The sequence below is a fragment of the Zeugodacus cucurbitae genome, chromosome 2 (genome assembly GCF_028554725.1).
Source record: "Zeugodacus cucurbitae isolate PBARC_wt_2022May chromosome 2, idZeuCucr1.2, whole genome shotgun sequence".
In the NCBI taxonomy this organism is placed as follows: Eukaryota; Metazoa; Arthropoda; class Insecta; order Diptera; family Tephritidae; genus Zeugodacus; species Zeugodacus cucurbitae.
This window is the reverse complement of record NC_071667.1, coordinates 67,909,982-67,931,720: the sequence shown is the minus strand read 5'-3', so window position 1 is coordinate 67,931,720 and position 21,739 is coordinate 67,909,982. Positions and strand designations below refer to the sequence as shown.

Here is a 21,739-nt window from a genome sequence, read left to right as displayed (position 1 = left end):
ATTGAGGACGTCTTAGATACCATTTAATAATTCAGGTGAATTTCGAATATTACATTTTTTGATAGGTTCTGCAATCCGAGTGAAAGCGAAAATTAAAAAAAAAGTGGAAATTGAAAAGTCCTAAAAAATCGAAATTCAGTACACCAAATATCGGATTGAAAGTGAACTTGCTTGAATTTCACTCGGAAGTGAATTACAGAACCTGCCGGAATATTATGAAAATAAATTTTTGTATATGGTATATATAAATTCGAGTGTAAAAAACTGTGCCGATCATTGCGAAAACTGGTTCATTTTTAGCGCATAGCCTTAGAATATATAACATCAAATTGATATTTTGCTGGTATGACGTTAAGATAAGCCCGATTTCAAATAATCAGCGCGCATCAATGAAAGTGCAAAGGCCCAAACTGCATACATATATTCACGTCTTACATTCTTATATATTACTATGTTACGATTATATGGTTGCGACTTAATAATAAACAACGTATCGTAAGACTTTGTTTCAAACACCGCGACGTTTGGTACATGGCCTGTACGAAACTTATTATAAAACTTTAATTTTAGCAAGAGATTTAACACAAAAATGTTCACCGTGGACAAGATTTGAAGCAAGATCTTATAAATATGAAACCTACAATGTGGTTGTTGTAGTAGTACCTCAAACTCTCATGCCATCGAAGTCATCAGACTTAAGTTCTGAGATACGAGTGGTTTCAGCGCGGTCGCATCCAAAGAAGGTGGGTATTAGGCCATTTGGTCACAGTGTCATGCAGAGAATGCTAAACCTAGATAGAAGTTGAAGCTACTACAGCGGTCAGACCGTAATTGGTCGAGGATTATGCCAGTTTCGAAGGTAACTGCAGGACTTGGACTATTATTAGACGGTGCTGCGACTTCTTTGTGAATATTCTTAAGGGTCTACCGGTAGCCTACTTATTGGTACTGCGCGGGGGGGACGTCGTAGGAATGTGCTACGCTTTCAAACTGAGCACAATTGAGTAATTGGTGTTGAGAGATTATTAAGAGCCTTATGTCTACTATACTTATTGGCGTACTGTATGATTGGTGAACCCGATGTCTTCTATGATGCCAGTAACGTGGTTTTGTCACGAAAATAATACACTATACTTTCTCTTCTGCGACTACTATTTTACTTACTACAATGCCTCGGTGTTGATTATATAGAGGACAGCATGTAGTGAACAATTATTGGGGATTAGAGCACTAAAGCAAAACCCTATTTCAAATGTCGGAATTACCTGCAGGGAATGCACTCTTATATGTATGTATGTATATGTTCGTATAAAATATGAAATAGATTTGCCCGCCTATCTGGCTGTAAGCGCTTTGTAGTTTTGAAGCCTTACAAGTGTCTATGCTAAGGCAATTGCAACTTTAAGCCCAACTTCCTCGACTTAGTAGTAAATTTGCATCGGCTGTAGCAAGTGCAGTGTTGCGTTGAGATTGTCAGCAAACGAAAGTGTGGTCCGCTAATCATTTAGTGAACGGTTTAAATTAATATTGCTATTCCAGAAATAATCGTGAAAACCGAAAAGTTTAAAGTTTAAAGAATTGAAATTTCTTTATTTTTCGAAAGCAAGCGGTCGGGTGTTGCATAGTACTTAATTTTTCGGATACTCTTTCAACCGATGTGTCGATATGGCGGAAGAGACCACACCTTTAACCACTGGAATGTCACCGCCCTTGGGTCCGGCATACGTTTTCCCCGGCGGTGTGTCACCGCGTTCGCGTCGTAATCGGAAAATGCAACAATTTCAATGCTGTTTGGGCATCACAGTTGTGTGAGTGATGGCATGCGAAATTTAATCTTAAACGTTATTTTTAGAAATCTTCTCGCCAATGAAAAGATTAATCTGTTTTTCGCAACTACTTTTATGTTATCAATTCATCGAGTACCGTTCGAAACCGTTTGGAAATTCTAAGCAATTTCAATAAATTATATATTGTCTTACAAGTATCTGATATTAGATAGTCTTATTTGAAACTACAGCCACTGACCGTATGGACCGCTAAAACGATAGGTCATATTGTAGGGCTTCATTTTCTATGCAAGCAACATCATTTTGTTTTCCATTTTTTCTTGTAGACTCATTGTTGTCGCCGCTTTAATTGCCGCATTTGTATTGGTTGAAGAGCCCGACGAACCGCCACCTCCGATACTACTTGCTGCGGCTGCTATAAATGAAACAAATCCGTCGAATAGCAGTGCGAATGCAAGCGCCGCACTCGAAGCCGCAACGACACCGCTGGCCGACGAACCCAACACCGAGTGGGCATTAAAACGAGCACAGTTAAACCGCACGCAAAGCGCAGAGGCAATTGGTGCCGGCATAAAAGCATTAGGTGACCGCGAAATTTTAGAGGAAAGTCAACAATTGACGCCTGTGCATAGTACCGCCTTCCGGCATTACCGCTCGCTGAGCACCGGCCCAGAGGCACGCAAATTGGCACGTCGTGGCTATGTGGAGAATCATGCCACTACGCGTATTGCACAACTGTTGAACTATACGAAACCGGATGGGCGCAATAACATTGGCAATGGACCGACAATTGAGCTGCCCGATCCGACAATGAACTTCACATGTGACTTCAATGCGCGTTATCGAACTGCAACGGGCGTGTGCAACAACAAGGCACATCCGCGTTTGTACGGTGCAGCCATGATACCCTATAGACGCATGGTGGCACCTGATTATGCGGACGGTATTTCAATGCCGCGTGCCAGTCATGCTGGTAATGGCACCCAACTACCGCCGGCCCGTAAAGTCTCGTTGGATATACATCGTGCTTCTTATGATACCGATGCCAATTTTACCGTTATGTTGGCAGTTTTCGGTCAGTTTCTGGATCACGATATAACAGCAACTTCTTTATCCTCCCTACCGGAGGGTGAATCGATTGATTGTTGTGCCTTGCCTAAACAGGAAATGCATCCGGAGTGTTACCCAGTGCCAATATTACCGGATGATCCGTATTACCAGCGTTACAATGTAACTTGTTTAAATTTTGTACGTTCTGCTCCCGCGCCAACCGGACATTTTGGTCCACGCCAGCAACTCAACCAAGCATCGGCTTTCATAGATGGCTCTGTGGTGTATGGTTGCACCGAGCAACGGCAACGGCATTTGCGCACCATGTTGAACGGTACAATGCGTATGTATATTACTGGCGATGGACGGCAATTGTTGCCACTATCTACTAATCTGGAAGACGGTTGCAATCGCGCGGACATGGCAAGAGCAGGAAAATATTGCTTTGAATCGGGCGATGATCGTGCGAATGAGAATTTGTTGCTGACATCGATGCATTTGCTTTGGGCGAGACATCATAACTTTTTGGCGCGTGGCTTGCAGTCAGTCAATCCGCACTGGGATGACGAGAGAGTTTTTCAGGAATCGCGTAAGATTTTGAGCGCTAAAATGGCACATATAACATACAATGAGTTCCTGCCGATTCTTGTCGGTGAAAAGTTGGCTAAACGGAAGGGTTTGCTGCCAAGTGTAGATGACTTAGACGCGCCCGACACATACGATAAAAAAGTGGATCCCAGCATTGCGAATTGCTTTGCTGGTGCAGCTTTCAGATTTGCGCATACTTTGCTGCCGGTAAGTTCTGCATCCATTTTCTGCTTATTATTTATATAAAACCTTAGTATGTATGCCTTTCAGGGAGTACTCAATGCCACGCGTGACAAGAGTGTGCCCGAATCTATCGAACTGCATACGATGCTCTTCAATCCATTCTCGCTCTGGTCGGAGCATGGCATCGATCGTGCGCTCTTAACCGCCAGCAATACGGCTGTGTTGCGTGTGAATCGCTTCTTCTCCTACGAGGTGACGCAGAAAATATTTGAAGGCCGTCCAGAGGAAGACATGCGACCTCTATGTGGGCTCGATCTTGTCTCGTTGAATATACAGCGTGGTCGTGATCACGGTCTGCCGGCATATCCAGTATTTCGAAAGCATTGTAAACTGCCGCCGACAGATACTTGGGAAGAAATGGCAAACGCCATTGATGCAAATACGCTGCAATCGATAAGGAAAATCTACAGGTGGGCTATGTGATAAAACGGACGTGAAGTGTGCGCTTAACTTTATTCATTCATATGTAGCTCGCCACATGATGTCGATGTCTACACGGGTGCATTGAGTGAACCTCCATTGGATAGCGCTATATTTGGACCATTGCTGACTTGTTTGGTATCAGATCAATTTATGCGCCTAAAGAGGGGTGACTCGCATTGGTACGAAAGAAAGATGGGACCTCAAAGATTTACGAAAGGTAGGTGGTACGATATTGGTCTACAATATAGCTGTATAGATTAGCGAATTATCATATTTTTTTGAGAGCAATGATCTATTTTCATTGGAGGTCACTATGTATTCCTTTCGGATTTTGTCGTATTTCTCCGATTTTTTAAACAAATATCCCTTCATATATTTTAAGCTCAATTGCTTCAAATCTACAACGTCACCTTGTCGAAGATTATTTGTCAGAATTCGGATGGTGTGCAACAGGTGCGAAAATACGTAATGAAACAACGTAAGGATAGTGCTAACGGCTACGTGAATTGTAGCGAAATAGAGCGTTTCGACTTCAGCGCATGGGCCACATCGCCACGTCCAGTCAAATTGCATAGCGTCGCGGTGAGTGATGCGAAAAGTTTGATTCGTGTTATTCACGAAAATAGCAACAACGCAACGTCGTCAATGCCGAAGAAGCTGATGGAACCGAACAAACAGTGAATATGCAAATATACAAATATATAATATTTTTCATAAATTTTAAATATTAATGTGCATTTAATTAACAGAATAATTTATGTTTCATGTGAGATTTTGTATTTAAAATAATTATTTTTATTTAGATTATTTTAGAAATAAAAGAAATTAGTCCATTATACTATATCTAAAAAAAATCTAAAAAAAGTAAAAAAAAAGTCTGTCGTGTTTACGATCCTGAACATATGTATATATGTTTTCTGTAATCTGTTGCGGTACTTCAAAGCAAATGTGTTGAAAATGAAATGTAATTGATAAGCCAATTGAACATTTTCTTAACCCTTGAATAACAATCTATAAATTTCCGATTAAAATCTCTGGATTGCAAAAAGTGCTCGCTAATATCAGATTTAATCTTATTGGTGAGAAACTTATCAGCGCTATGATTGCAATAATTAACGTAAAAATTTCCATAGTTACGTTCAAAACCGTTTTCGAATTTGTTTTTCAATTGGACAGATTCAAATAATTAAATTTTCGAACAACTCTCGAGTTATAAGGTTTACTTGGCCTTATTGTAGTACTTCTGTGATCAAATCGCAAATCGTATCCGATTTAGAGTGGGCCATTTGAAGAACAATGCTTAGTATCTCTGAGTGGTACCAAAAAGCTCCCAAATTAATATTTTTTCAGTTTCTTAGATTGTATAAAAATATATTTTGGACTTTCACTTTAATACAATAGATTTCGAAGAATTAAAAAAAAAAAGTTTAGACTAAACAATTTACATTCTGGGCTGGTAGTCTTCTTTTTCAAATAATACCTTCTTCTTATATTTTATCTCAGATAAACACTTCACTCAGACAAACACTTTTCAAACTAAAAACGAGAAAGCATAAGCTGGAAGCATCTCACTTCCTTTCTAAACTTGAAATTATTCCACTTTACTTAGCCAACCATAATGACTTCCTGCTTTTAACTACTCTGAATAGTTGCGGCTACAATCGTACTCGTACTAGTTGGTGTTGTTGCACTCGTGATCGAGATGCCGCACCGCTTATTGCGTTCCATGTAGGCAAGCGTACAGCCAGTAAATAAAATCAACCAAAACACCAAGCAGAATGTGCAGAAGAGTGTGCGCCGTAGTTTTTGCCACCACGGATCATCGATAAAGGGCAATAGTTCTTCCAGTGTGAGACTAGCGGAGAAGCTACAAGAGGGAGAAAGTATCTCTTTAATGCAGGAAAGCACAAATTGAAAAATAAAAAAAGTTAACTCACTCATCTTCCGCGAATATGGATGCGTAACCGTTATATAGCGGTTTCTCCAAAACATCGACATAATGAGAGTGTGATTTCGATTGATGCTGCAATTGTCCGTTGGTGTAACAGTTATGTTGCCCTTTGCTCAAAAGTGTAGTGTTTTCCGTTCCTAGCATTTTTTATCTTTAAATTTGATTTTTTGCGTTATATATATATATACATATATATCTTAATATTCGACGACTAAAGTTTGTAACGACTCAACTTTAACTGCAATGCTTACAGAAGAATCAACACACTTTATGGTACTAAATTTATAAATTACAGTAGAAAATAAACGTACATAGACACATATACAGTGGCGTCACACTAATTGGGTATAGTTGAGATTTTCTTATTTGAAATTCGAATATAAAAATATTTAAAAATCGAGGAAAGAAGGGTGTAACCGAACATTTTATATTCGCGCAATTTATTTATGCAATTTTATTAAGATAAGAAACAATTCGACCCATATATTCGGTATAAAGTTCAATAGAATAACGAAAATCTTCATAAATAGTAAATGGGGACTGAGGTAATTCCTTAACCGATTTCACTCGTTCTCACCACCAAGGTACAATATATCGAAGACTATACGCTCCCTTAATTTAATATTACTTATAATTAGGTATATGGGATCTGGGTGAAGTTATGACCCGATTTTTACCATTTCAGGTACAGAGAGAAACTGTTATAAGAAAAAATTCAGAGGGAATGAATTACATTAAAATATCTGAGAGATTTACCGATATTTTCGGTGAAAAATTACCCTTAGGCACTGAGTTCTTCATGTTCGATTATCGTTTTTGACAATTTTTCCACAAGTGATGTCACAGCTCAAATACAGTATTTGTGTAAAGTTTTATTCCGATATCTTCATTGGTTCTCGGTGTATATGTTATAAAGTGAATGAATCCGTTTTCATTGGTAATATCAGGATGTAAATATTATGTACCAAATTTATTGAAATCTGTCGAGTAGCTCTTGAGATATGGTTTTTGACTCAAAATTCCGTATCGCCTCGAATGATAGACTATTTTTTTAAGATGAATTTTGAAAGTATAATCATCATATGCCAGAGGGAAAATCCCTTATTTAGTTAAGGTATATCCATGGAGTGCCTATTTCTTTTTCTACGACTGTATATAAGTACTTTTAAATACTACAATTCTTCGTACTTCTCTCACTTAGTCACAGTTATTACAATGAAATTTTTGTTGCACCATAAATAGGTAGGCATTTTGGGGTCATTTTGATTCCTGTAAACAATATTATCTCTTATTTACATATAGCAATGTGCGTAAAGTAAATACATACATAGATTTATATATTTAAAAGCTGTGAGGCAGTATTGAAAACAATGCATAAAAGTACAGACGATTTCATAGATGAGAGGCAACGTTTATTGCAGTTTTTTATTTATTTTTTAATATATATAGACCTTTAACATATGTACACGCAGTGGAGTATGAAAAAATCTCTCAGAAGTGTCTGCATATAATCTGCGAGACTGATAAGATAATCGCGCATTTTACACATATGTAGTATGTACATATGTATGCAGTCAATTTCATCATGCTAAACTTTGGCTGCTTACACTTTACAACATAAAAAAATACTTCAGATCTTTTAAAGTGGTTATTATCTTTTAGAAGACGGTATTCATTAGAGCATCCTAGTGCTGTTAATTAGACTTGTAAAGATCAGAGGTAACATATAGTTAACAAATTGTTGATGTAAACTCATTTCATATCCATCCTTCAATTATCTCTTTCAAAGGGTATAAAGAGGCTGTGTGTGATTAGAAGAAATGTAACTTGACAACTGATCTTTGACAGTCATAGTGATAGTTTTCTTCTTTAAAAGGTGTGTTCAAAAAATAATGGGAATTTTTTTAATATTTATTCAATAGTCGTAATGTTATCGCCTTCAAAATAGTCCCCCAAACCGATATTGTGCACTTAAGACAGCGTTTTTTCCAATCATCGAAACACTTCTCAAACTTGTGATAACCTTTGGCTCTTTCTGCGATTTCTTGTATGCTTGTAAAACGACGCGTCTTTATGTTCTCTTTAGTTTTGGTCCAACGCTCCAACAGGAGTTAAATATTAGGAAATTATATATTTTTGGAAATCGGAAAAAGTCAACTGGAGTAATTTTTGGAGAATATAGAGGCTGGGTCATCGTTACAGTATTGTTTTTAACCAAGAATTCAAGAACAAGCAAGGAAATGTGAACTTTTAACGCCAAACTCATTAAAACACATCTAACCTTAAGGAGTTGAATAAGCACCTTAGCGGTTTAATGATGCACAGAATGGTTCCATGGCCCCATCATTTTACCACTGACGATTTTGTCATATTTTTGGTGATCGATTTACATCGAGATACATATTAAGGGGTTATATACAGTTAGACGGCCGAAAAAAAGTGAATTTTCCAGAATTTTTTCTGAGAAAACTTTTGAATTTATTGCTCCAAAAATTTATACACATATTATGGTATCTTTTAACTGTATTTTAAGACTTAGTACTAGTAAAAATATTTATTTGAAAAAGAGCTACAGCTGATCTCCAGGATCTCCTCTCAAAAAAGACGTTTTGCGGTGACCACTATATCTCGGAACTGGATCATCCGAAATTAAAAAACCAAACAGATTTCGTTAAAATAATGTTAAATCTCGTAATTAATCGAAGGAATAAGCAAAATAAAATTTTTTGACAAAATGGCGGTTTCTCAAAAACAAAAATCGATTTTCACCGAAATTTCGGCCTTAAATTGTTTATAAAAAAAATATTTATCGGAGAGAAAAAATCTTCGATTAATTACTAAAAAATATATTTAAGAAGGTCGTGTTAAAATTTGAGACTAATCGGTCTAGCCGTTTTCGAGTAATGTTGGTCACCGACTTTGAAAACACCATTTTGAGAAAAACGCGCTGCCGCTCGGACCTTGTACTTCCAAGCGCTCTGAAACGCCTTTTCAAATTTTTCATTTGCTTGTAACTTTGAAAATATTCACCGGAACGATATGAAATTTTCTGTGTGTATTCTTAAATATAGTATGTACATTAAGAAAATTAAATAAAAAAAAATCGATTTTTTGAAAATTCTAACTGTGTATAACCCCTTAAGGCATGGATATATATGTATACCCCAAGGCTACCAAGGTCATTTGATCTAACGAATTGAAATCCAATTTTCGGCGAATTATTAATGAGGTAAAGCTGTGGATCTACTGGATCGTCATAACGGCCTTCAAAAAGTGCAATCACGGTACATCATCGGTACTAACTCACCTCGCTCTCCAAAGATATAAAGTAAGAACACTATTTTATTTGTTTCTAAAATTTTATTCAAATCGGTACAAATAAAAAAAAATTCAACAAATTATTTTCCTTTAACAAAGAACTCGTTTTCATATGAAAAAAATACGTGAAATGAAATTAAACATTATTTAGAGGAAATATTTCACTATAATGAGTTATCTTACAAGTTGAGGATAAATAGTGAATAGTTAATAGCCATTTGGGCATACGCACACAAACACATTTAGAAATGCATATATATATGCATATGTGTGTGTGTGTGTGTGAACCGATTCTTTCTGTGGCATGACTGCAGTTTAAGTTAAGTTAAGTTTAAGCATTTAAGAAAGGTTTCGTTTTTGGCTTCAAGTTTGGACTTTACTTAAGTTGCATGGCTCGCTTAAAATATACATACATATTTAGGTATACAATTTACTTTCGATTTTTGTATTTTCTTCATTTTGTTTTTTAAGTATTAAATATTAATAAAATCTATAACAAGTCTTATAGAAAACGAATTAAATGATGGGGTTGTTCACTTATGCACTTACAATATACAATAGATATTTACATACATAACTAAGTTGACTTGGGTTACACAATACATATATAGATATTCGATACATATACATATCTGTAAGTATGTATGTATGTATATATGTATGTGTCATAGCTAATTTGACAGAATGTGTTTTATGTTAGCAAAAAAAAAAAAAACAATTGAGACATTGCTCGAAAGTTTCATTTTAATTTACTGGCATTCAAGTACATAATTACAAATAACTGTTATTTTTTAGAACAAAATTAAATTGAAAATAGATATTTTTACTCTTTGTTTGTTTGTGGGTATTCTTAAGTAATATTAATATATGTATTTAGTTTCGATGTGTTTTGCTTTCAAAATATATTTTAATTTCAAATCAACAAATTCTCCAACAACAAGTGTTTTGCTTAATAATTCAATTATACCTTATTTTATTTAATTGTTTTCTTTTTTTTGTCTAAAGTTGTGTATGTATGCAAGTTCAACGATTTTTTAGCGTTTTTTTTCTTTTTTGGTTTAATATTAATAGTTTATAATATTTTTACATGGAGCAGTTTGAAGTGATTTTTTAAGATTACAGTTTCATTTTATCATATATTTACTTATAAAGTTTTATAGTTAAAAACAATACCGTTATGGTAGAGTCATCAGCATGCTTTAGTTCCGCATCTCAGAAAAAAATTAATAATATTTTTTTATTATTATGAAAATCATAGATAACAAACATGGTGATGATGAGCACAAAATATATTTTTAAACGTTATTCTACAACGTTCCCCATTAATTTGTGTGAAAATGAAACATTTTTTTTATAATTTCCAACTCATTTTAATTATAAACAAAGAACAAAATAGTGAAAGCTCTTGAGAGAGCTTTTTTTCCAATGAAAGCTCAGCAAAGAAATAACGATTTTAAATTTTTTCAACACTTTCGCATTAGTTATTAATAACTCGAAACTTGAAATGTTCTAAAATAGTTTTACAGTATGCACAAGAAATAGAGCTCTTGAGAAAGCTTATTAGTGCAATGAAAGCTCAGCAAAGAAAGTGTAAATTTCATCACTCCAGTATTATTAAATATTAATTTGAAATTTGAAATGTTCTAAATTAGTTTTAAAAGCTTCATTTTTCATGATAACATTTTCAGAGCAGGGAGAGCTTTCACTTATTAGTTGTACTGTTCAAAGCTGCTGTTACTCTTCAAAGTTTATCACTTAGTCTGAAAACATTTTTTGTGTTTTGATATTAGAAATTTAAATTATTTTCTATCATTTACCGTTATGAATTGAAAAAAACAACAAATATTTTTCGAAAATACTCTCTCAAGTTCAGTTTCCACAATAAAAAAGGAAATATCTGTGATTAATTTTTTTTTTTGTTAAGAATAATAAGAATAAATTAATACAAAAATTTAAGCAACAAAAGTTTACAATTTCTTCAAGCAATTTATACTTAAAAACTAAAATTTTTTTAAAATTATTTTAATTAATTTTCTATTTTCTTTTAAATTAATATATTACAAGAAAAATATGTAAAAACATATAAGCTTTTCATGGCAACAATTAATACTTAAATTTATAAAAATTACATATTAAAAATCGTTTAATTATGGAAGGCCCTGTATGTAAACGGCAACTTGTGGCATCTTTACATTATTTTTTCTAAATATTTTTTTTTTATTAAAAACTGCTTTCACATCTTCGCTGCCGCTGCGTTAAAGTGAAATCGCTTCGTACAACTTCCACTTATTTCCCAATCGTCTACTTTAACACTATAGCTTTGCATTTTTTTCGCATTTTATTATTAATTTGTTACTAAATTAACATTACATACACATTACATATACAATATATAAGAATAATACAATAACAATAAAATTTCTCTAAAAATTGCTATCGCTCTGCAAATCTGATGCTTCCTCCTCCCGCATCTCTCCTGCTTGGTATTAATTTGGTTTTTGCTTTATTTTGTTTCTTTATATCTTTAATGGCATAACTTAGTTGCATTACTATTAATTACACATATATATGTATGTATGTATGTGTGTATGTATATTATCATTATAATATATATAAAAATAAATTAAATTTAGTAATACAAGTTTATTGCATATTTTGCCTTTGTTTGTTATTGTTGTTGTTATTATACTTGATGTTTCGTTACGTTTTTAAAGTACTTCAGTATAACTGTGCTTTGATGGCACAGCGTAAAATGTCCTACCATTCAACCTTCGCGCGCTATTGCTCATTTTGTTTTGTTTTCATTTTAGTTTTGCTTTCAAATCACTACTTTCAACTATGCTTTATCTACTATTAGCCTATATGCCTCTATGCTTCTATGCTCGCATGCTTGTAAGTATGTAATTCTTCCGTAAAATGTTGACTGGACCCTTAGACAAAAAGTTTATATGATTGTTTCCTTTCATTACTCAAAATTTTGCATTATTTTTATTAATTTTATTTTGGACTTTCCTCAATCGCTTGCTTCTAATTTGTTTATGCATTGCTGTTCCGCTAGTAATATTTTTATAATAATTATTTTGTTGCTTTTTTCTGTTAACATTCGTTCTGCTGCCTACTTTAACTATGGTTGCCACCTTGCTGCAATTTTATTAATATTATTTTTCATGTTTTTGCTTGAATGTTTGCCTCGCTTGTGCCTATATAATTAGAAATATGCTATGATTTTCAAGCCGGATTATATTGCATAGTTTTTTGTTGTTTTTTTTCTGTTTTTTGTATACTTTTGAGTTAGACATTTTATTTAGAAAAGTGGTTTTATGTGCGAGCCTTTTTTTGTTCACGCAAGTTAATAGTCTCAGCCAAATAATAGTCACAGTTATTAATATAAATTTCCAACCTAGGTTTTCTAGTTTTTTTATTCCAAAACTTGTCTGCTTTACAGTTAATACGTACTCTCTAAGACATCGACGACTTAAAAGTAATGGCTCCTAAAGACCTAACTTAAGACCTAGCTACTTTAAATTGTGAACTCCCACCGGCTATCGAACTGACCATACAAAAACCTAGTGCCAATTCAATGAATTACCGTTTAAATGGAAGACCTATTTTAATATTCTCAAAGCCAGTGAGTAGCTGGGCGCAAGTTAGCTAAAGGGAGACATACCTAAGTCAAAATAGAATCACAGTTCTCAAATCGATTCTATAACGGTGAAGTTATCGGAGATACCCCGTTAATTCTTTTTGATGTCAATCAGTATATAATAAAAATAGTTCTTTCGTTTAAGTGCCTCTTCATGGAGTAAAATGTACATATCTAGTAAAGAAAACTCTTTCAATTGCTTTCTTTTTTCGTTTAGTTAGTTTCAAGATCCAATATGAGAACTTTTCTAACGTTAATTTGCGGAAAGGTCCTCAAAGAGATACAAGTATTAAGAGATTTCTTCAGTTTCTGCTCAAACCAACTTCATCGTTTGCCTAATTTCTTCTTTATTCTTGTTCGTAAGCATTGCGAGTGTCATTGAAGAGTTTCAAAGTATGCCTAATATGGTATAGGCTAAGTGAAGTACTAAAGAGAATCGTCTTCATGTTTTGAGAATAAGACCAACCTTGCTCTTATAACTTTATTATAAATTCTTAATATTTTTGGGCAAATATTTAACTAATTATTTTAGCTGAGCTATCAACCACTGACGATATTTTGATAAAAAATTGTAGGGCTTCCAATACTTGTATCTTAGTATATGTGTAGGATAGTGCAAATTGTAATTGTATTAAAATAATTTGTTCGCCAAATATAGTTTTAGTTATGCATTTTCTTTCGATTTACTGTAAAATACTTTTTTCACGCACAATTTCCACTTTAACTCATCTCACTTATGCAGTTTAAATTTTAGCCTAGTTATTAGTATCGCAAGTATGTATATATGAATCTAGGCTTATTATATATTGGTTGCCTCTAATTTTGTATTTGTTATATGCAGTTATGAGTATGTGTGTGTTTTAATTAATTTAGTTTCTTTTTATTTTTGGCTATTAAGAAGATAGTAAGTAGGTAAGTTTGTATGTAGTAGTTGGCCATACTATCTGTGATCGTTTGTGTTTTGTGCTCCTTTAGAATCCTTGGATGACTCCGTACGCTTCTAAAGTGCTCATTATTAGGTAGATCAACCACAGACTGAAGAAAATGGCGCTATGTATGTATTTTTGTGGTGAAGGACCACCCAATTCGCCGCCAATTGATTTCTTACGTCGATACATTATCAGGAAAACGGCAATTACGGCACCCGATAGGAAAAGTGTCACCGAGAAAGCCAATCTATGGAGAATAAGTAAAAATGGAGAATAATTATACAATTTTTCGATGACATTATATTTTCTAAAGCTAATGTTATAAAATCTCTCTTATAAAATATGTTCTGAGATAAAACCTCATCGACAGTTTAAGGTTAGGTGGACACATTCGAACCTATAAGACTTGATAATGTCATCATCTAATAATAGTATAGAAAGAATAATGAATAAGTAGTCGAAATGATTCTATTGGAACAGTGATTTCGAAGTTATTTAATTTTTAACTAAAAGAAATAACGCTTCGGATATGGTGATCCAAGTTTATTACAGTTTCCTTTATATGACCTACTCTCACATCAAAATTAAAATACTTGTACTTACGTGCCCGCCTCCACTTTGAAGGCCCGTCCATGCGATTCATGGTATATAGCGGCCATGGTCCACGCCACGCCAATACCAAGGAAGACATTCACTGCATTACTACCCGTCACATTGCCGATACTCGCATCGGCCGTCTTATCCTGTATGGCGGCCACTTTACTGGCAAATGTATCTGCAAACACGGAATATTATGCATGATGTACCGTTAAGCACTATAAGTAACTGTGTATACTAGAACAACTGCAAATTGCGGTGTCTACACGCAATTACGCAATTAAGTGCGTATGCGTATGACAGAAATTCACACTTACCTGGCAAACTGGTGCCGAGCGCTACAAAACAAATCGCCGTTACCGCATCCTTAACGCCGAGCGTACAACCGAAATGTGATGCCACATCACCAATTAGTGCTGTCACCATGCCGATGCCACATATCGAAACAACAAAGCACAAATAACCGTTGGCAATATCTATATAAAGCATGATGAAGTTGCATAAGAGAAGAAATTCAATTAAGTACAAGTAGGAGTACTTAGGTAATGCGAAAAATAATTGAAAAACTATGCGAGATAATGCAATAGACAAAGTTTTTTTTTATGTGTGTGTGGTGGAACTCACCTGTTGGCGGTATGAATGCGAATATGATTTTCCAGAAGAGCGTTAGGAAATGCAATATGTAATCAAAGCATGAAGGCGATTGTGGCCCATCATCCTCACCACCGTCGCCATTGCCATCATCATCGCCTAAATGTAATGAGGAGATTATTAGTTTTTACAGTACTTCATTACAGAACACTAGTCTTAAAATAGCAAAGGCTGAATATATATATAGTGAAGTGAATCCTTGGTTCCAAAATAATATATCGAGAGAATTATATCGAACTATTCAGATAGACCCAATTGAATACCTGCGAATATTATTTTACTTTTTCTGCTTTCTATAACTGAGAAGTGATCATATTCTACGCTTCATTATATATTCAGCCTTATAATACATCACTGTCGTTTTACAAGCATCTAAAAAAATAGCTGAAAGACCCAAGGACTTCCCAGAAATCAAGTCTGAAAAGTGTTTGGACGATTGGAAGAAGCGCTGGCATAAATGCCTAATATCGAAAGAGGACTTGTTTATAGGCGAAAACAGTAATGTAGAACCATGAATTAATATTTTTTCAAAAAACGAAAATTCCCGTTATTTTTTGAACACACATTGATCTAGATAAGATATTGGTTTCAGTAAAGTGGGGTTTGAGGGAAGCTGTAACATGTAAACAACTACTTTGCTTGAGGTATAAACCTAATGCTGATTATCTCCGATGTTGGAAAACTCATAAAAGCCTAGGGGACCAAATCAAAAAATTTTGCTGGATCAAATTGTCTTTCGAGAGATCATATCTTCAAATTTCCAAGATAAATCATGAAAATAGGCTTCAGTTTATTTATAAGATGTTCGAATAGTTTGAGAGCCATTTCCTGGCTACTCGCACTGTTACACAGTTCTTTTACCTTTCAGTATTTGCCTTACCGTTGTTTTATTGAAATTTTAATAAAATTGGAAATGTTTTTTAAAGTACTAAATCTTGGCAGGTATGCAATAAATATTTACAGCTATACATGTAAGCTGATGCATTAATTTTCATTTAGTAATATATCTTACCAGCAGTTACCGTCAACGCATCCGCAAACTGTTCCTTCCACGACGATGTGCCAATCAGAAGTGACGCGTTCGCCCTTTGCACCAATTTATCCACAGTGTTCTAGCGTTGGCCAAGGTATGATTATAGCAGAGAGAGAGAGGTGTAGATAGTGAGAGAGAGAGAGAGTTGGGGGAAAAAATTCAATTAAAGCGTTGCAACGGAAGTTTTATTGAGTACAATTAATTTTATTCACCTTAAATTCTTTGCTCTCCTTGATGCGCAGCTCGGCACGCACCACCTCGCCCAACTTGGGACGACCCAATAACGCCATTTTGTCCTCCTCCGTTAGTTCCTCGGGTGCCTTCTTCTCGGCGGCTTCAATCAGTCCTACCATTTCATCGTCTGCGGACGAAGACGTTGACACAGCGGGAACGGCAGCGTGAATAGCAATAAATTGTGTTTGTTTAAATAACGGCATAAATAAATGTGCGAGAAATGTGTTACACAATTAAGACGGCGGGCAACAAATAAGCAATAAGGGTATTCACAAAGCGCTCACATTTTGACGTTTTTTTTATAATTTATTATATGCGCGAAAGTGTGATATTTTATAGTATTTATATAGTACAGTAATAGTATGAGCGCCAACAACTCTACTGACTCCATTAAATCACTGTCTATCGGCATTGTGAATACCCTTATTTTGAAAATTTCACATTTTATTTATGTAAATAAAGTTTGTTATGTTAACAGAAATTTAGTTGTTATTTTAGTTCTTGTCTAAAGAATGTGACAACGATTTGGTAAACATGAAATCACAACAACAAAAAAAGCAAGTTTAATATACAAAGACAAACATTGAGAGAAAGTCAACAAGTTCAAGACTTTGCATTGACTTGTTGCAACAGAGGCGGAAAGGAAAAGCGAACACGAAAAGCCGATGCAGCTGATAGATAAACACTTAAACACATTTTTATACATATATATTTGTAAGTATGTAAATTCACTAAAAAAGTAGAAAAGGAAAAACAAAAAAATCCACAATAAATGACACAAAACTGTATTTTGTATTGGGTACTTACAACTTGAAGCATGCAACATGCCATTTTACACTCTACACTCTTACATGCATGTAAAAACACGCTAGAAATATATGCACCTATATAGTATAACGGTATATAAAGTTCAATATGCTTAATTGAATGGCTGCACAAAAAAAATGTGTATGCAAATAGTCATGCAAAGTGACAGCTGGGTGAAAAATAACGGCAGAGTGTGGTAGGTCAACACGAAGCTGTGACAAGCTGCACAATTAATATATACAATAGTTTGAGTATATTTGAGGCGATAATTGGATTGCATGCCACAAATACTTATTTATAAAATACAAATTATTTAATTGCGATATATTTTTTAATTGTTTACTTATTAGAAAGTTTATAAAATTGCAATAGTAGCAAGAATAGAAGACATTAGAAGAATAGAGAATAGCTAATAATAATTAATTGTATATAATTTAATAATGTTTTTGAGAGAAGAATATTAATCATATCATGAATATTGGCTATTTTACAGATATTTTTAATCGGTATTCGGCGATCGTAAATTTCAGTTCTTCATGGGACTCAGTGTATCCGAACTAGCGAACAAACATGATATTTATTATTATTTGGTTCCCGGCTAAGTTTGGCGCCAACTATCTAATCTATCTATACAAAATAACTTAAATATATTATTACTTTGGATTACTTACTAGACCTCTTCTGTCTCCTTTACTATATTTTTAGTGACTAATAATACAAAAAAATGTGCTACTAACTTGAGTTTAGTATTAACTATCCTTGTGTGTTTAAGAAACACAGATTATAAATATATATACACATATATATGCCGTATTTAAAAGGTTTTCTTCGTAAACCCTAAAATGTTTATGCCCGAGGCATCTGGTTAAAATATTTGTATATTAAATTCCACCACTTGTAAAATGTTCAATACTCTCTTCTAAAATGAACAATAAATTCGATCATATATAAGGCTAAGATTATAGAAATAAGTAATAAGAATAAGTGACAGAAAAAAGTACAGATTCCAAGTAAGCTACTTATGTCCGATATGCTTTTAGTAGACATCCATTCAAAGTTTGATGCCTGCTGGATTTCAAGTATTCAGTGTCGGATCTGCGGTAGTGCTGGACATTCACAGAGAAAGTGGAAAATTGTTTCCTTACTCCCTTCTAGTTCACAGCCGCGACAGATGTTATTGTAGAGCATACCTATTTTCATCGCATATTCTCCAAATAGCCAATGCTCTGTTATAAGTCTGAAAATACTTTTCCTGCACCTATTTAATAAGTCCCTAGCTCTTGTATTGCCATATTTTGGCCAAATCTAATTAGTAATTTTACATTAGGTTGTACTTTTCCATCTGTTCTCGGCTAATTGTGGAAATTGTATATTCTCTCCTGATCGATCCCAGCTTGCATGGTATTAACTCTATTTCGGATTCGTCTAGAAATGAATGCTCTGTCTTTGCCAAATCGTCTGCTTTTTCGTTACAGAAAATTTTGTGTGGCCGGGTACCCAGATGAAGTCTAGTTGGATTTTCAATGCCTTCTTGCAATTATGGCCAGTACTTCCGATTGGAAGATGCTAACTGAGTTCGGTAGATGGATAGAGAAGCAAATGGCCAGATCATCATAATATACTCCATCCCTATTCCACTGCCCATTTTGCATCCGTCGGTATAGACTGAGATTGTACCTTCGATCACACTCTCGTCTAGAGGGAATCCTCACCTGGAAATAACTATTGCAATCCAACTTTGGCAGAATGTAGACTGATTTATTTCAGGACTATGTCCATAGTTCTTCATAGTTCCAAACACAGATTTTGAGGATTATTATTTAAGATTCACATGAATGAATAAAAATTGTAAAAATTCCAGACACTGCAATTATATGCAGTATCTGTCATGTGAAGAATATATGAGTTTTAAGGCGCTAGATCATTTTTTATTAAAAAAAAAGATTGTTTTTGAATAAATTGAACCTCTTTCAATTGTTTTGGTTTCAGTGAAGACAATTCGACTATAAGGAGACATAAACCTATCGCGGTCCCACAGAAATTATATTTTTATTTAAACAATTTTTGGTTTTATGTTTTAATTATAAGATTTAACTCTTTTCTTTTATTTTTTCAAGGCTACAAGGCTATTATTTCTTGTTCTTATTTACCATTTTTTATTAATTTTAAATAATTTTGACATTTATGATCGCTACTGACAATCTAACATTTATATACGTCACATCTATACACGAACACCTCGAAAAGTTGCACTTTGACATGGAAAGCGAAAAATATATATTTTTATTTTAGAAACAAATATTTTTACACCGAATTTGCTTTCATTGCGTTTTTAGTGCACATCACATGATATCAAACACATTTGGAAAAGCGTTCATACAATTTCGGGGTAATACAAAGATCAAAAAAAAAAACGCAAACAACAAATTAGGCGGCAAATTAAACACGGCAAATTTACAATTGCAAATTGTGTTTTCTTTTGGTTAGGCTAAACAAGTATGTAGTACGTAGTCGTATTTCATGAAATTTACTTACAAATTTTGTTTTTATGAAGTTTCGGTACGTACAAGTCAAGTGCAAAGCGAATCGGGTAGAGTACAGTGGTACGAAACGTTCGTTGGTGGATTGATATTTTTTATTTATTTTTTTATTTTTTTTTTTTATTTTTTTTTTTTGTAATTTTAATTTTTCATTTTTGTACGTGTGTGTAGGAGATAGCGTTGCAGTTTTGTTGATTGTTGTATTTATATATATATATTTACGGTATATTTTTTTTGTATTATTTACACATTTCGATTTTTCAAATTCATACACGTATTGCATTGCATTTTTTGTTTGTTTCATGTAGAATATGTAGAACAGAAAGTAATCATTCAAATAAAATCATTACATTTACATATTGTTTACAAATTGCAATGTTTTTATGAAAATGCAAATTGATTGTGGCAAGCGAAAAGTAGGAAGAAGCAGCAATAGCAGCAACAGCAAATGCGTGGATAGAGAGAAGCCACAAAAGCCGGACGTGGTGGGGTAATATATATGCATACAATGTTGGTTTGGTTTTTATTTTAATTTTTTTTTATTTTTTATTTATAGTTTTTTTTTTATTTTAGTTTGTGGTAATATTGTAGTTGTTGTAATCATTTAGTTTGTTGTTGTTGCAATAATTGTAAAATATTTACAGTTGCCGCAAATTATTTTGTGTTTTAGCCATTTAAAGTGTGAATCGCCGAAAGGTGCGTTCACAAATCCCAGCAATTAAGTGACCACGGACAAGTTTTATAAAACAGCGATTTAAAGAAAATTAAAATTAAATGCTCAAGTAACGCTCTTTTGTAGAAAAGTCACATATATAAAATACAATTATATTATTTTCAAATTTCAAACATTTATTTTTTTACAGTTTTTCAATAAATTTTTAAATTTAAAACAACAATTTTCGAAAATTTTGCAATTCGATTCAAATATTTCTACAAAATTTTAAATAATTTTTATTATCTATGTAAATGTATTTTTCTCTTAATTGAACAACTTGTCAGTTACAAAAAAGCGCAATTTTTGTTTTAAATAAATGATTCAGAAAATTATTTCACGGTACACAAAAAGAAAAAACACTTATGGACATGAATTTATGAAGCACAGATAAAAGATATTTAACATTAAATACAAGTGTAGTGAGTTGTGAGTAACCCTAACCTGATTTAATGTGTAATAATCAAAAGAACTCACGCAGTGAAATTGTTTTTGTGGAAAAAGCCTTTTAAAGTAAATAAAATATATAAATTTTTCTTTTTATTTATTATCACAATACAATTTCATATGATAAACGGGCTAAATACCATCACGAAAAAAATGACGAATGGAATCTTCTCTAGTTACTTTTATTGGTTATACCTTGTTTAGCAATTTTCGGGATTTTGCTATTTTATTTACACATAATGATATTTAAAAAGTATTAGGGATATGAAAAAATTAGATGAAAAAATGTATTTATAAATAAGGTGTGTTTGGCGTCTATTTTTTATATTTTTTTCGATCAATGATATCGATTAAGGGGTTAGGTGGGTTTCAAATTTAAAAATTTATTACCTTATTAAATAGTGCAATAACTTTAAAATGTTATCCAAAAATATCAAGTCAATCCGAGTAATATTCTAAGAGACCTTCCAAAGGGTATAGGTAAAGGTCTTGTAAATCAGCCCAGATCAGTACGAATGTAAAACTTCAAACGCATTTAACTCAAAACTCAATTCTTCAAGTCGGTGGACACGATATCTCAAAACTTCGAATTTAACACACATCTTTGGAATAACATTAACGTCTAGTAAATGAACGAATAATTTGTTATATTGTTATTAAAACTTATTTTTTCGAGCCAATGTATAGTATGCCGAAAATTTTACCAAAAAAGTGAGTGTTTTGAATAAAATTCTTTCCAAAATTTAAATTTCAATATTTTAATTTTTCCTTCGTTCCACCGCAAGA

The 21,739-nt window shown here is 33.6% G+C and overlaps 3 protein-coding genes across 10 annotated transcripts in view; 1 reads left to right on the top strand and 2 right to left on the bottom strand.

The window, feature by feature from the left end:
• The first annotated feature begins 1,411 nt into the window (after positions 1 to 1,411).
• Positions 1,412 to 5,686, top strand: LOC105216366 (chorion peroxidase). Its single transcript, XM_011190825.3, has 5 exons — positions 1,412 to 1,808; positions 2,114 to 3,632; positions 3,696 to 4,078; positions 4,139 to 4,308; positions 4,474 to 5,686. The coding sequence occupies exons 1-5, from the start codon at positions 1,666 to 1,668 to the stop codon at positions 4,770 to 4,772; spliced, it is 2,514 nt and encodes an 837-aa protein (XP_011189127.2). The 5' UTR covers positions 1,412 to 1,665; the 3' UTR covers positions 4,773 to 5,686.
• Positions 5,571 to 6,186, bottom strand: LOC105216365 (uncharacterized). Its single transcript, XM_011190823.2, has 2 exons — positions 6,029 to 6,186; positions 5,571 to 5,958 (listed from the first exon to the last, which is right to left on the bottom strand). Exons 1-2 carry the CDS (start codon positions 6,184 to 6,186, stop codon positions 5,724 to 5,726), a joined length of 393 nt encoding a protein of 130 aa, XP_011189125.2. The 3' UTR covers positions 5,571 to 5,723.
• Positions 6,187 to 9,769: 3,583 nt separating this feature from the next.
• The window catches only part of LOC105216363 (sodium/calcium exchanger 3), a 116,033-nt gene continuing 104,063 nt past the window's right edge, over positions 9,770 to 21,739 (bottom strand). For 6 of the 8 annotated variants that reach the window (XM_054235683.1, XM_011190820.3, XM_011190817.3 and 3 more), the window contains 6 exons: positions 16,426 to 16,574; positions 16,193 to 16,292; positions 15,154 to 15,279; positions 14,847 to 15,005; positions 14,536 to 14,707; positions 9,770 to 14,179 (listed from right to left, as the gene is read on the bottom strand). In XM_054235683.1, coding sequence (XP_054091658.1) covers positions 13,975 to 14,179; positions 14,536 to 14,707; positions 14,847 to 15,005; positions 15,154 to 15,279; positions 16,193 to 16,292; positions 16,426 to 16,574 — 911 coding nt within the window. In that variant the 3' untranslated portion in view covers positions 9,770 to 13,974. The remainder of the gene's footprint in view (positions 14,180 to 14,535; positions 14,708 to 14,846; positions 15,006 to 15,153; positions 15,280 to 16,192; positions 16,293 to 16,425; positions 16,575 to 21,739) is intronic. The other 2 variants (XM_011190819.3, XM_011190821.3) reach the window with 1 other exon arrangement.